This window comes from Zingiber officinale, chromosome 8B, assembly GCF_018446385.1.
Source record: "Zingiber officinale cultivar Zhangliang chromosome 8B, Zo_v1.1, whole genome shotgun sequence".
Lineage (NCBI taxonomy): Eukaryota > Viridiplantae > Streptophyta > Magnoliopsida > Zingiberales > Zingiberaceae > Zingiber > Zingiber officinale.
The window spans coordinates 69,747,211-69,761,698 of record NC_056001.1 but is presented as its reverse complement, the minus strand read 5'-3'; the positions used below and the strand labels follow the sequence as shown (position 1 = coordinate 69,761,698).

The 14,488-nt window shown below is 51.8% G+C and overlaps 2 protein-coding genes across 2 annotated transcripts; one reads left to right on the top strand and one right to left on the bottom strand.

Annotated features, from left to right (window-relative positions):
• The first annotated feature begins 11,218 nt into the window (after positions 1–11,218).
• On the top strand, positions 11,219–12,463 carry LOC122017927 (probable carboxylesterase 13). The gene has a single exon (XM_042575648.1). It carries the CDS (start codon positions 11,344–11,346, stop codon positions 12,286–12,288), a length of 945 nt encoding a protein of 314 aa, XP_042431582.1. The 5' UTR covers positions 11,219–11,343; the 3' UTR covers positions 12,289–12,463.
• Positions 12,464–12,778: 315 nt separating this feature from the next.
• LOC122017923 (probable carboxylesterase 13) lies at positions 12,779–14,023 on the bottom strand. The gene has a single exon (XM_042575644.1). It carries the CDS (start codon positions 13,896–13,898, stop codon positions 12,954–12,956), a length of 945 nt encoding a protein of 314 aa, XP_042431578.1. The 5' UTR covers positions 13,899–14,023; the 3' UTR covers positions 12,779–12,953.
• Positions 14,024–14,488: the final 465 nt, after the last annotated feature.

The following is a 14,488-nucleotide window of genomic DNA, read 5'->3' as shown; positions in this document are numbered from 1 at the left end:
ATTGTATTAACATTGTCCCTGAATGTTAATACTCGACTATGAATTATTAAGAGTAGTGTTCCCTATATCATCTCACTATCGATTCAACCAATCGATTGATATAGGTAAGAACCTTCTACTCAAGGACGTTATTATACTTAGTTTATTTGGCACCAATACAAGTAAGTATAATAACCAAAAACCAAATGCCTTTATTTATATAGAATATGATACAACAAGTCCAAAATATAATCATCAAATGATTGGCTCTAGGGCTCTTGCTAACAACATCTTCGGCCTGAGTCTGATCCACACCCGGCTACCAACCAGCCTAGGTATGAAACCTCTTTACCTCTTCCTTTGATGCTAACTAACTTTTCTTGTTCTCATGCAGCCGGTGTCATGATGCGAGCGCGTATGGTCGGCAAGGCGATGCTTATGGACACTGCAATTGAGGCAGTGGCCATTGAAGAATTGGTAAGCTGAGGCTTGTAATCGGTCGTCTCCCATGAAGATCCGCTCAGCCTGAGCGAGGAGACGCCCATGGTGGTGGGCGAAGGTGAGTCTAGCCACGTACTGAGCAGAGGAGCCGCCCTGGGCTCACAACCTCCAGTCGACCAACTCCCCATCCTTCCTGTCGAGGAGCCATCGGGCTTGGCCTCCTCTGACGTGCCCTTGAACCAACACAAGAGGTGCTGAACTGAACCCTCATCGCACTCCGCTACCTCGGGGGCACAATCAGCCAAGTGGGTCGAGATTTTGACCCCAACTCCGGTTCAACAAACGGTGGCCTCCGCGTTGTCTGATCTGATGGCGTCCCTTGCCGAGCTGCCACAAGGGGCTCTAGCCGCTTCCCCGATGGCCTTTATGCCACCACCTTCGAAGGTAAAATAAGTCTAGCATTCATTCGGCATCCGCCTCCAGATTGTTTGGCCGGGCGACTTTGACGCAATCAGCCCCAAGCAGCCAGTGCCACATCACGGCGATCCTCCACTTGTTGATTGAAGAGTACCGCGAGTCGAGCACGGAGTCTAGGGCCCCCGAGCACCAGATTCACATCCAAGGGTCGCTCGTGAAGATCTGGGAGGGCGCTCGTGCCCACGCGGTGATGATTCCCCCAGGGGTGCTCGCGAATAGTCACACCCAAATGTCCACTAGAGTAAGTATTTTAATGTAAATTCATAATTTACCTCCGATTGGCACTTACAAACTCCTTTTTGTTTGTCCGCAGTACTGGGTGGAGAGCCTGGCCATGTGATAGAGGCTCACATTTCTGGAAGAGGAAGTTAAGCAGCTGAAGGCATCGAGCGACCAATCCTCCGCCACTCAGGAAAAGACCGACGCCGAGGTGGCTCAACTAAAAGCCGCTTTGGAGAAGAGCGAGAAGCTGCTCTAGGCCGAACGAGCAAAGAGCCGAGGGCAGGCCACCATGCTTGAGTGGCTGAATAAGCAGGTCGCCACCTTTGGTAACAAAATCGAGTCGGCGAACGTGAGGAAGAACCGGGTCATCACCAACTTGGACGAGAAGAATAAGGAGGCTCGGGCCCTTACCCAGAAGTTGAAGGAAGTTGAAAACTTCCTGGTTGCCGAGCGGCATAGCCGCTCGGCCAAAGAGATGTCCCTCCACGGCCAAATTGCCAGTGCCAAGGATGAGCTGGAGGGCTCCCGGGTGGTGTTGAGAATTTATCAGGATGCCGAAGGGAGTAGGTTTGAGGCCATGAAGCAAGCCTACATCCGTTTGGACGCATTCTGCGATAAAGTCACTGACCAGGCCCTTCGACTATTCAACTTGGTTTTCGAGGGGACAATCGATCAGCTTTGTGAGAGGGGCCACCTGCCGACCGCTCTGACCAGCAAGGTCATAAGCCAGGACAAGCTTATAGCCGCGCTGCCTGATGACATACTGGAGTATCTCGAGTGAGGCAGGGCCCTGTAATGCGTAGTCCTCAAATTTTTGTAAAATTTCTATGTTGAAATGGACGCTCGTTCGCTCAAATGAGGTTTTCCTCCTTGTATGTTTTTTCGCATCTTGCTTATTTGCCAAAGCTCTTAGCTTTGTTCATAATTTTTTTATCAGCCGATCGACCCCTCTGTTATTCAGAGTTCGTGATTCCGCGATCTCTCGCTCGACCCTGGGAGTATTTGAAAGAATAGCGTCGAGCGACTGCTATATTCTGAAGACTTCGAGCTTTTGAGCAGCCCGGGTTCACGGTCAGCTGTAGATCAACGTTCGCCTGCTCACTGAGCTTTCGCAGGCTGCTCGACCCCGAACGGGGAGACAAGGAATCCCGCATCCTGGTTCTAGACCAGGGGAGATAAGAGATTTGATATGTTGATCCATGACTAGTACCTCTCAATTGTTGATGAAGACCCAGGGTTTAGGTTGCATCTCAACCATTACTAAGGAATATGCGAAGACTTGAGTTTAAGATCGCCGCTCGACCATCGGTGGAGACAAGGGTTTAAGGTTGCCGCTTGACCATTGATGGAGACAAGAGTTTAACGTCGTTGCTCGATGGTTTGATGTAGACCCACCCACGTTTAACGTCACCACTCGATGATTTGACGAAGACTCAGGTTTAAGGTCGCCACTCGACCGCTGGTGGAGACAAGAGTTTAATGTCGCCGCTTGACAATTTGATGTAGACCCGCGTTTAACGTCGCAACTTGATGATTTGATGAAGACTCGGGTTTAAGGTCGTCGCTCGACCACTAGTGGAGATAAGAGTTTAACGTTGTGGCTCGACGGTTTAATGTAGACTTGCGTTTAACGTCATTGCTTGACGATTTGACGAAGACTCGGGTTTAAAGTCGCTACTCGACCACTGGTGAGACAAGAGTTTAATGCCGCCGCACGAGGTTTGATGTAGACCCGCGTTTCACCGCTCGACGGTTTGATGTAGACCCGCATTTAACATTGTCGCTCGATGATTTGACGAAGACTCGGGTTTAAGGTCGCCGCTCAACGGCTGGTGGAGACAAAAGTTTAACGTCGCCACTCGACGGTTTGATGTAGACCCGCGTTTAATGTCACTACTCGACGATTTGATGAAGACACAAGTTTAAGGTCACCGCTTGACCGCTGGTAGAGACAAGAGTTTAACATCGCCAATCGATGGTTTGATGTAGACCTGTGTTTAACGTCGCCGCTCGACGATTTGACGAAGACTCGGGTTTAAAGTTGCTGCTCGACCCTGGTGGCGACAAGAGTTTAACATTGTCGCTCGACGGCGTATGCTAACTTGCATTTAATGTTGTTGCTCGACGATTTGATGAAGACTCGAGATTAAGGTCGTTGTTCGACCGTTGAGGGAGATGCACTTAGAGAGACCTTTTCTTTTTTATTCAAACTTTGCCCTATATTCGGCAAACATACAATAGCTACGAAGTACAGGATTTACTTGCGCACCTCTCATCCAGTCCTGTAGGGTTGACGATGGTTCACGCTCTATGGCCTCTCGAGCTGCTTCCCCTCTTTGTCTTCCAAATAGTAGGCGCCTGAACGGAGCTTTCGCATGACCTTGAATGGTCCTATCCATGGTACCTCGAGCTTGGCGACGTCGCCGACTGGTTTCACTTTCTTCCAGACAAGATCGCCGACCTGGAAGGACCTCGGGATCACTCGCCGATTGTAGTTTTGCTTCATGCACTGCCGGTATGCCATTAACCGAACAACGACTTTTGCCCTTGCTTCGTCCACCAAGTCGAGCTCCATCAGCCTCTGTTCGGCGTTCCCATCGTCGTAGTGTTGCATCCGATCAGATTCTACTCTGACTTCCACGGGGACAACTACTTCTGCGTCGTATACCAACTAGAATGGGGTTACGCTGGTTGCCTCTTTCGGAGTCGTACGTAGGGCCCATAGCACACTGGGAGCTCGTCAACTCAGCTGCCTCCCATGTGGTCGAGCCGAACATGCAAGACTCTGAGGATCTCCTAATTGGCAACTTCTGCTTGCCCATTGCCTTGAGGGTAGGCCACTGAGGTGAAGGATTGTTGGATGTCATAGCCTTCACACCAATCTTTGAGCTCCCGACCGACGAATTACCTTCCATTATCGGACACGAGATGGCGCGGGATTCCAAACCGGTAGATAATGTTCTGCCAAATAAATTTGGTGACTATCTGCTCGGTGATTCTTGCAAGTGGCTCGACCTCTACCCATTTTGAGAAATAGTCTACCGCTACTAGTAGAAACTTTCATTGGCCGGTTGCCATAGGGAAAGGTCCGATGATGTCCATGCCTCATTAGTCGAACGGGCACAATATTGTGGACGCTTTCATTTCTTCGGTCGGTCATTGTGACACGTTGTGATACTTCTGGCAGGATAATCATGTGGCTACCGTCCGAGCGGCATCCTCCTAGAGAGTCGGCCAGAAATATCTAGCCAGGAGTATCTTTCGGGCTAATGCCTGACCGCCCGGATGATCTCCGCAAGAGCCTTGGTGCATCTCCATTAGGATGTACTTGACATCCTCCGATCCGACACACTTGAGGAGGGGTCGAGAGAAGGCTTTCTTATAGAGCTGGTTGCCGATCAACATGAACCGTCCATCCCTTTTGTTTATCAAGCTAGCTTCTTTCGGATCGGCAGGTGCAGTTCCTAAACGTAAAAACTTCGTCAAGGCTCTTCCAGTTGTTCAGGAAGGTGATTCCCTCCATACGATCGATATGGGCCACCAGTGAGACTTGCTCGATCGGCTGACCTATGACGATCGGCATTAACGAACTGGCTAGCTTCGCTAGCTCATCCGCCGCTTGGTTCTCCGATCGGGGGATCTTCTGTATAACCACCTCTTGGAAGTTGACCTTCATCTTTTCAAAATTCTCTGCATAGAGCCTTAGCCGTGTGTTTCTTATCTCAATGGCCCTGGATAGTTGTTGGGCGGTGAGCTAGAAATCCGATTGAATGAAGACTTTATCCGCTTCCACGTGATGAGCTGTGATCCTGTCGGGAAGCTGAGAAGACGGACCTGCAGGTGTGACGTGTTTGGAAGGTTGACCGCATCCCCATGACCCGGATGGTGCTCTGTCAGCTATGTTGACTGAGTCGTCAGATGTCCTCCGGTCGGCAGTGCCTGTATCCAGTGACTGGGTTGCCCCGGTCTCTGGTACCTTGGTGCTCGAGGTGAATCCCACAAATATATGAGCAGCCAAATACAAATAACAAAATAGTGAAATAAATACAGGAAAGGTACGATGACGTACCCTGGCCCAGGGGGTTGCCCTCGGATGGATGGATGAACTAGTCGGGCTACTGATCGAGTCGTCATGGCCCTGCCGGACGGATGGACATGAGTCGGCAGAGGAGCCGGATCTAGGAGCAGCGACGTGGAATCCGGTGTGCCATGTATCCGCAAGGCGGCATGTAAGTCACAATATATCCTCGGCTCGCAGGCCGAGCTATGACACACACTGACGGCTCATAGGCCGGCTGGTAAAATGTCTCACCATCATAGCAGTTATACAAATAGCAGAACATCATGGCTCGATGGCCGGAAAACACAACGGATGTCTAGAAACACCGCGGAGGGTCGGATCTGCGCCAAAAGCAGTGGAGACAACAAATGTGCAGCTGTCAAAGCGGGCTGTCAGGATGCCGGAGCTAGCTGTAGGGTCGTCGGAAGGGGCGGCGGTGGCAGCCGGTGGCGACACCCGCTGGAGATGGTAGCTATCCTCCTCAGTGGCGTCAGCGCCGGCGAGCAGCGAGCGCAGCCGGCGGCGGAGGCGGCGCAAGCAGCGTCCTCTATTGGACATGCTCAAGGCGAAGAGAATAATGAGGGGAGGAGATGGTGTCGAGGAGAAATAAAGAAGAAGAACGGCCATCGACATCGGTGAGGAGTGGTGTGCGAAGGAGCTTCCTTCGTCGAGTCTTCTGGTGGTGGACCAAGATCATCGAAACCCCCTTTCCCCCACTGTTCCTAGTGGCGGCTCCCGACCAAGCATCCTCCTCCCGGTGGTGACGCTAAGAGGAAGTATAAGAGAGGAGGAGGAAAGGAATGACCGGCCTGGTTTTGGCGCTGGCCTGTAGCGTGAGAGGAAGAAATCCCCTTCTTGACGGCGGTCTCCAGCACGAAACCCTCAAGCCCCCCCCCCCCCCCCCTCTTAAAGGTGAACCGTGCCACCTTTAAAGTCAAAACCTATTAATGTAAAATGTCCAAAATGCCCTATTCTCTTTACCGCATCAAGCCTCTTGTAGGTCGGCTATCAATGCCTCATACTCTACTTCGTTATTAGTAGCTCAGTAGTCGAGCCGGACGGACAGCTGCATCAAGTCTTCCTGAGGTGAGATAAGCAACATGTCGATCCTGCTGCCTTGCCGAGTGGATGAGCCATCCATATATATCTTCCATGTGGCTGTCGGTTCGTCGCTCTGGACTTCCATGATGAAATATGCCAAGGCTTGAGCCTTGATCGCCGATCGAGGTTGACTGAATGTCGAACTCAGTGAGCTCTATCATCCATTTAATTAGCTGTCTGGACGCCTCTGGATTGAGGAGAACTCTTCCCAAAGCGCTGTTAGTTATCACTATTATTGAGTGCGCTAGGAAGTACGGGCGCAGTCTCTATGCGACGAGTATTAAGGCATAAGCCAACTTTTTGAGACCAGTGTAGCGGGACTCAACACCTTTTAATATGTGGCTCAAAAAATACACTTGCTGCTGCTCTGGGCCGTTCTGCCTGACAAGAGCTGACTCGACCGCATGCTTATTAGATGACAAGTAGATCTAGAGAGGCTCACCCACGACTAGCTTGGCTAACACAAGCAATGAGTTCAGGTACTCCTTCAGCTCTTCCAGCGCCTGGTCGCACTCGACGTTCCATTGGAATTTTGTAGCTCGACACAGTATCTTGAAGAATGACAGGCTTCGATCGAATGACTTGGATATAAACCGGGGCAGTGCTGTGATCCGACCGGTCAGCCTCTGAGCTTCCTTCAAATTCCGAGGTGGAGGCATGTTTTGCAAAGCTTGGACCTTGTTCGGATTGGCTTTGATGCCCCGCTTGATGACGATATAGCCCAAGAAGTGACCACTCTTTACGCCAGACAGGCACTTGCTCAGGTTCAGCTTTATTCCGTATGCCCTTAGCATCCGGCAAGTCTCGTCGATATCTGCGCATAGGTCAACAGCTTGGAGGGATTTGATGAGTATGCCATCGACGTATACCTTCTTATTACAATCGATCTACCGTCGAAACACTTTATTCATTATCCTCTGGTAGGTGGCTCCTGCGTTCTTCAGTCCGAACGGCATGACGTTGTAGCAGTATGTTCCGTCAGCCGTGATGAAGCTGACCTTCTCTTCATCCTCGCGGGCGAGTGGCACTTGATGGTATCCTTGATATGCGTCGAGCATGCAGATCAGCTCGCAGTCCGCCGTCGAGTCCACATTTGATCTATCCTGGGCAGTAGATAGAAGTCCTTCGGGCAAGTCTTGTTGAGGTCGTGGAAGTCGATGCAGACTCGCCACTTGTTGCCCGACTTGGAGACTAGCACAACATTGGCTTGCCAGCTCGGGAATTGGACTTCCCTGATATGGCCGGCCTCCAATAGCTTCTCTATCTCCACCTGGATTATCACGTTAAGCTCTGCGCTAAAATCCCTTTTTCTTTGTTTGATTGACCGAGTGTCCGGTCGGACGTGAAGCTCGTGCTGGGCCACGCTCGGAGAGATGCCAGCTAGCTCATGTGTTGTCCAAGCGAACACATTGTGATTCTGTTTGAGGCAGGCAATCTGCTCTGCCTTCTTCTTTCCCTCCAGGTCGGCGGCAACGAAGGTCGTGGCTTCCGACCGGCTCGGGTGGATTTGAACCTCCTCCTTTTCTTCATATACTAAAGTGTGTGTGTGGGGGGGGGGGGCGATTTTCGGTGATAGCATTTACCTCTCTAGCCGTTGAGTCTTCAGAGCGACCTTGGCCTCGGTCTTGACCATTTCCACATAATAGCGGCGAGCAGCCAATTGGTCGCCTTTGACCTCGCCCACCTGATTGTCCACTGGGAGCTTCACCTTCTAGCAGTAGGTTGACACTACTGCCCATAACTTGTTGAGGGCTGGCCGACCAAAGATGACATTGTAAGCCGATGGCGCGCCCATTACTATGAAGTTAGTAGTTTGGGTTCTCCTCAACGGCTCTTCTCCCAGGGAGATGCCCAATCTTGCTTGGTCGATTGGCAAAACCTTGTTGCTTGTGAATCCATAAAGCGTGGTCGCCATGGGTAGCAACTCGCTGTGATCGATCTATAACTGATCGAATGCATTCTTAAAAATGATGTTCACCGAACTTCCCGTGTCGACGAAGGTCCGATGAATGGTGTAGTTGGCGATCACCACTCAGATGATCAACGCATCATCATGAGGGATCTCGATCCCCTCCAGATCGCTGGGGCCGAAGCTGATCTGAGGCTCTTCGACCTTCTCCTTGTTGCATCATACGGCATGGATCTCCAACCACCAAGCGTATGATTTCCTGACCCGGTTGGAGTCACCGTCGGTCAGCCCTCCGGCGATCATGCTTATCTCTCCCAGAGAAGCGTTGTTCCTATTTTCCTCTTCCCGGGCAGACGGCCTATTTCGCTCGGTCGGGATCCTAGAGGGATCAGTTTCCTCTCTCTGCTGATGGTGATGGCGCTCGGGCTCCCTTCTTTCTTCCTCTCGACGGCCGATCGATCGGTGCCGATCTCATCTATCAGGGGATGAGGAACGACGGCGATATCCTCTAGGGGTCGGTCGGTTGACGATCGGTGTTAGTCCTCGGTAGTCTCGCATATTGTGTGTCACCGACTGATGGAATGAACAAAACATAGGCGCCCATACCTTGCCCTTTGACGCTTTAGGCCGACCAGACGTCACATGCTGTATGACATGTGTCCTGGTCTCCTGGTATGGTCGTACTCCTTCAACCCTTGGCCCTTTAGGTGACTGATGGCTGCTTGACAGTCGGTGCTCGGTCGGTCCCGAGTGCTCGGTCGACGCCTCCTTTCTTCTAGCCGCCTAGTCCTCTTCCATGTTGATGTATTCGTTGGCCTTCTTCAGCATATGGTCAAAGTCCGGGGGCGGCTTCCTGATGAGTGACCAAAAGAAGTATCCCTCGGCGTGCCCCTGGGTGAAGGTATTCATCATGGTCTCGGACGAGACTGAGGGGATGCCCATGGACATTTGGTTGAAGCGCTGAATGTACACTCGGAGCGCTTCCTTGGGCCCTTGTTTCAGGGCGAAGAGGCTGACACTCGTCTTCTAGTATCGTCGGCTGCTAGCGAAGTGGTGCTGGAAGGCGGCTCAGAAGTCTTTGAAGGTTCGTATCGAGCCGTCTGATAGTCTTCTGATCCAGCGCTGCGCCGATCCGGAGAGAGTCGTGAGAAAGACTCTGCACTTTACTCCATCTGTGTACTGGTACAGCACAGCCTCATTGTCGAACTGATCTAGATGATCATCTGGGTCGGTCGATCCATTGTACGTCCTGATCGCCAATGGGGTATAGTGTCGAGGCAGAGGGTCTTGAAAGATCCCCTCTGAGAACTGCCTGTTGATCTGTTCGGGGGACACGGCGCTTCGGGGTGCTTTTACTTTTCGCACATCCTGAACGGGCGCATCGTCGGAAGATAATCCCTGCTCCTGATGCGCTTGGGCTATCTCCGAGGGGGTTTAGAACAGAGCTCGATGGAAGGGGATCGACGCGGGTGGCGCTTCCCCTTGGGTGCCGGTCGGCCTTCGGTTTTGCCTCCATACGGAGAGTTGCTCCGCTCGGTCTTCTTACCCCGCTCGCCTATCGGTCGCCGATGTTGTAGGCTACGGCGCTGGCAGATCGGCTAGTGCTTGTTCTTGTTGTTGCTCTATCATTTTTGCTGTCCGTGCTTGCACGAGCATCTCCAGCTCCTCTTGAGTGAGCATCACGGTGGTTAGTCGTCCAGCGTCTTCCATTTTGTCGGCTCGGATTCAGGTGATGTTCCCACAGATGACATCAAATATGATCCTGTCTGAAAGTCGAAGAGACGGATGCTGGGGACGTGACGCTTTTGCTAACCTCCGGTGGACTTTGCTCCCACTTGCAACACAAGAAGCATCAGTGTCGAGTCAGGGAAGGGGTCCCCAGCGATGATCCTCCGACGCTCAAGTCAGTCTCCAGCGAAGCAAGAAGAAGTAAGAACTGTAGCGCAACAGTAGAAATTGCGAGAAAAGCATACTTTCGGCGATGCTTGGACCCCCTTTATATAGAGCCCCGGGAGCGTGTGTGTACGCTTCCCAAGGAGAGCACGTATCTCAAAGCTTTCCTTGAAAAGACGTGTCAGTAAAGTGTCTCTGACACTGTATCTTAACGGGCCGAGCATATCTCTGAAATGACAGTGGAAGCTTCCGCCGTACGATCCTCTGTCTGACCATGCCGTCTGTTAGTGGCACTAGCTCCCAAAAGGATGTCGAAGGATACCCTGTTGCGTCTATTGCTTGGCCGAGTGGAATGACTGCTTGACCTAAATTCTGCTATCCTTGCGCTGTCTGTTGTCCTATCGAGCGGGACAGCCGCTCGGCTGAAAGTCCGTTATCCAATTGTCGCCCGTTGTCGGGCCAAGCAAGAGGGCAGCTCGGCCGGAAGCCCACTGTCCATATGCTCGATTGATGGTCCGAGCATAATAGTTGCTCGGTGAGTAGTTCACTGCCTACGTGCTCAGCTAATGTTGAATTTGCTACTAGGCCGAGTGAAGGAGCCACTCGACTCGGCTTCTGCGTGTCCCTTGAGCGGCGGTTTGATTACTCCGTGTCGGAGATGGTGGATCAGTGCTCAACCTGTGGTCGGAATATACCTCGCCCGATCGGCCAACACTACCTACCTATTGACCCTCTTGATTTTGACCTCTACCGTGATAATAAGATGGGACCTCTCCTCTTAATCATCGTATCACTGTGAATTTTATAGATTTCGTATCTATGTAGTATGTTCATTTTAAAGATAATTTTAACAATAAAAATATATTAAAAATTAAAATCTTTGTAATAGATGCATAGTTCGGAAGGGCAATGCACAATTCATTTCCACCCACGGTCCTTTGTCCTTTTGAGGCCCATCATCTTCGATCCACAAATCAAACCCTACACCTCATCAATTTTTTTAAAAATATATATCGGTACTTAATTACCCCTCAAACACGGAAAAAAAAAACAAAGACTTGGGCCCCACATTTGATGCGACGGCTCAGACACTCACCACTCTATTTTAGCGTTTTCGGTCTATTGCCCTTATCCATAAATAGAAAAGAAAAAAAAAGTTTTTGAAGCGACACCACTTCTCTTTCATTCTTCCCCCTTCTACAAGGCTATCTCCTTGCTGGATGTGGTTGGAGTTGGTGAAAGAGCAACTCAATCATCAGCCATGGATCCGGACTCGGAGATAATCTTCGACTTCCCGCCTTTCCTCTGCCTCTATAAGAGCGGCCGCGTCCACCGCCTCATTGGCACCGACTACGTCGACGCCGGCGTCGACCCCGCCACCGGCGTCGTCTCCAAGGATGTCCTCATCGACGTAGGCACCGGACTCTCTGTCCGACTCTACGTATGCTGTCCCTCCGCCTATACCAGGCGCCCTGTCCTCTTCTACTGCCACGGCGGCGCCTTCGTCATCGAGTCCGCCTTCTCCCCCACCTACCACGCCTTCCTCAACAACCTCGTATCCCGGGCCGACGTCGTTGCGGTCTCCGTCGAGTACCGCCGCGCGCCCGAGCACCCGCTCCCCGCTGCCTACGACGACGCCTTCGCCGCCCTGAGGTGGGTGACCTCCCACGCCTCCGGCGGCGCTGAAGCCTGGCTGGCAGAGCGCGGCGACTTCGACCGGGTGTTCCTGGCCGGCGACAGCGCGGGGGCTAACATCGCGCACAACATTCTGGTGCAGGCGCGGGCGGAGCCGCTGGGGGTCGAGATCGAGGGGCTGGCGCTGATCCACGCCTACTTCTGGGGCCGAGACGCGGTGGGATCGGAGCCGACGGATCCGGCCTTCCGGCAGTGGCTGGAGACGACGTGGGGGTTCGTGTGCGGGTGGAGCGCCGGGATCGAGGATCCGCGGCTGGACCCGTTCCGGGACGAGGCCTCGCTGAGGGAGCTGCCTTGCCGGCGGGTGCTGGTTAGCGTGGCGGAGAGGGACTTGTTCAGGGAGCGAGGGAAGGAGTACTACGAGAGGCTGACGGCGAGCGGGTGGGCGGGGGAGGCGGAGCTAGCGGAGACGGAAGGGGAGGATCACGTCTACTTCCTCAGCGAGCCTAATTGCGAAAAAGCGTCGGCGGAGAAGGCTCGCCTCGTCGCTTTCCTTACCCGTATTTCATAATCAATGTTCAATCAAGATGTTGGCAGTTACTGCCGCCGATTTCATTTTTCCTTTTGTCCTTTTGTTCTTTTTCCTTTTTCCTTTTGTTAACCGTCAATGCTATTAGGAATAGCTTGTCACTGATGTCATATTTGCGTCTCTATAATTGTGTTTATATCAGTTCTATGGAGGTAAAGATTTTGTTGTAGGGCAAATTATTTTTTTTTTATTTTTTTTGTCGTCACGTGTATGTCCATAATTTCTACAGTAGTGTGACTCTATACCAATTTTAATATCAATAACTCCTAAAATTAATGCAACATTTACAATGCAATTTTTTGTTCCTGCATCACTTTTTCATTCATATTTTTCCAACATATTAATATGTCGATTTGTTATGTGCCTATCTCCCCTACAACAAAATCTTTAGTTCTATGATTTTTTCATTCATATTTTTCCAACATATTAATATGTCGATTTGTTATGTGCCTGTGTCCCCTACAACAAAATCTTTACCTCCATAGAACTGATATAAACACAATTATAGAGACGCAAATATGACATCAGTGACAAGCTATTCCTAATAGCATTGACGGTTAACAAAAGGAAAAAGGAAAAAGAACAAAAGGACAAAAGGAAAAATGAAATCGGCGGCAGTAACTGCCAACATCTTGATTGAACATTGATTATGAAATACGGGTAAGGAAAGCGACGAGGCGAGCCTTCTCCGCCGACGCTTTTTCGCAATTAGGCTCGCTGAGGAAGTAGACGTGATCCTCCCCTTCCGTCTCCGCTAGCTCCGCCTCCCCCGCCCACCCGCTCGCCGTCAGCCTCTCGTAGTACTCCTTCCCTCGCTCCCTGAACAAGTCCCTCTCCGCCACGCTAACCAGCACCCGCCGGCAAGGCAGCTCCCTCAGCGAGGCCTCGTCCCGGAACGGGTCCAGCCGCGGATCCTCGATCCCGGCGCTCCACCCGCACACGAACCCCCACGTCGTCTCCAGCCACTGCCGGAAGGCCGGATCCGTCGGCTCCGATCCCACCGCGTCTCGGCCCCAGAAGTAGGCGTGGATCAGCGCCAGCCCCTCGATCTCGACCCCCAGCGGCTCCGCCCGCGCCTGCACCAGAATGTTGTGCGCGATGTTAGCCCCCGCGCTGTCGCCGGCCAGGAACACCCGGTCGAAGTCGCCGCGCTCTGCCAGCCAGGCTTCAGCGCCGCCGGAGGCGTGGGAGGTCACCCACCTCAGGGCGGCGAAGGCGTCGTCGTAGGCAGCGGGGAGCGGGTGCTCGGGCGCGCGGCGGTACTCGACGGAGACCGCAACGACGTCGGCCCGGGATACGAGGTTGTTGAGGAAGGCGTGGTAGGTGGGGGAGAAGGCGGACTCGATGACGAAGGCGCCGCCGTGGCAGTAGAAGAGGACAGGGCGCCTGGTATAGGCGGAGGGACAGCATACGTAGAGTCGGACAGAGAGTCCGGTGCCTACGTCGATGAGGACATCCTTGGAGACGACGCCGGTGGCGGGGTCGACGCCGGCGTCGACGTAGTCGGTGCCAATGAGGCGGTGGACGCGGCCGCTCTTATAGAGGCAGAGGAAAGGCGGGAAGTCGAAGATTATCTCCGAGTCCGGATCCATGGCTGATGATTGAGTTGCTCTTTCACCAACTCCAACCACATCCAGCAAGGAGATAGCCTTGTAGAAGGGGGAAGAATGAAAGAGAAGTGGTGTCGCTTCAAAAACTTTTTTTTTCTTTTCTATTTATGGATAAGGGCAATAGACCGAAAACGCTAAAATAGAGTGGTGAGTGTCTGAGCCGTCGCATCAAATGTGGGGCCCAAGTCTTTGTTTTTTTTTTCCGTGTTTGAGGGGTAATTAAGTACCGATATATATTTTTAAAAAAATTGATGAGGTGTAGGGTTTGATTTGTGGATCGAAGATGATGGGCCTCAAAAGGACAAAGGACCGTGGGTGGAAATGAATTGTGCATTGCCCTTCCGAACTATGCATCTATTACAAAGATTTTAATTTTTAATATATTTTTATTGTTAAAATTATCTTTAAAATGAACATACTACATAGATACGAAATCTATAAAATTCACAGTGATACGATGATTAAGAGGAGAGGTCCCATCTTATTATCACGGTAGAGGTCAAAATCAAGAGGGTCAATAGGTAGGTAGTGTTGGCCGATCGGGCGAGGTATATTCCGACCACAGGTTGAGC

What these genes read in the sequence shown, in the direction of transcription:
- LOC122017923 (XM_042575644.1), bottom strand. Translation starts at nt 13,898, where the DNA reads ATGGATCCGGACTCGGAGATAATCTTCGACTTCCCGCCTTTCCTCTGC.
- LOC122017927 (XM_042575648.1), top strand. Translation starts at nt 11,344, where the DNA reads ATGGATCCGGACTCGGAGATAATCTTCGACTTCCCGCCTTTCCTCTGC.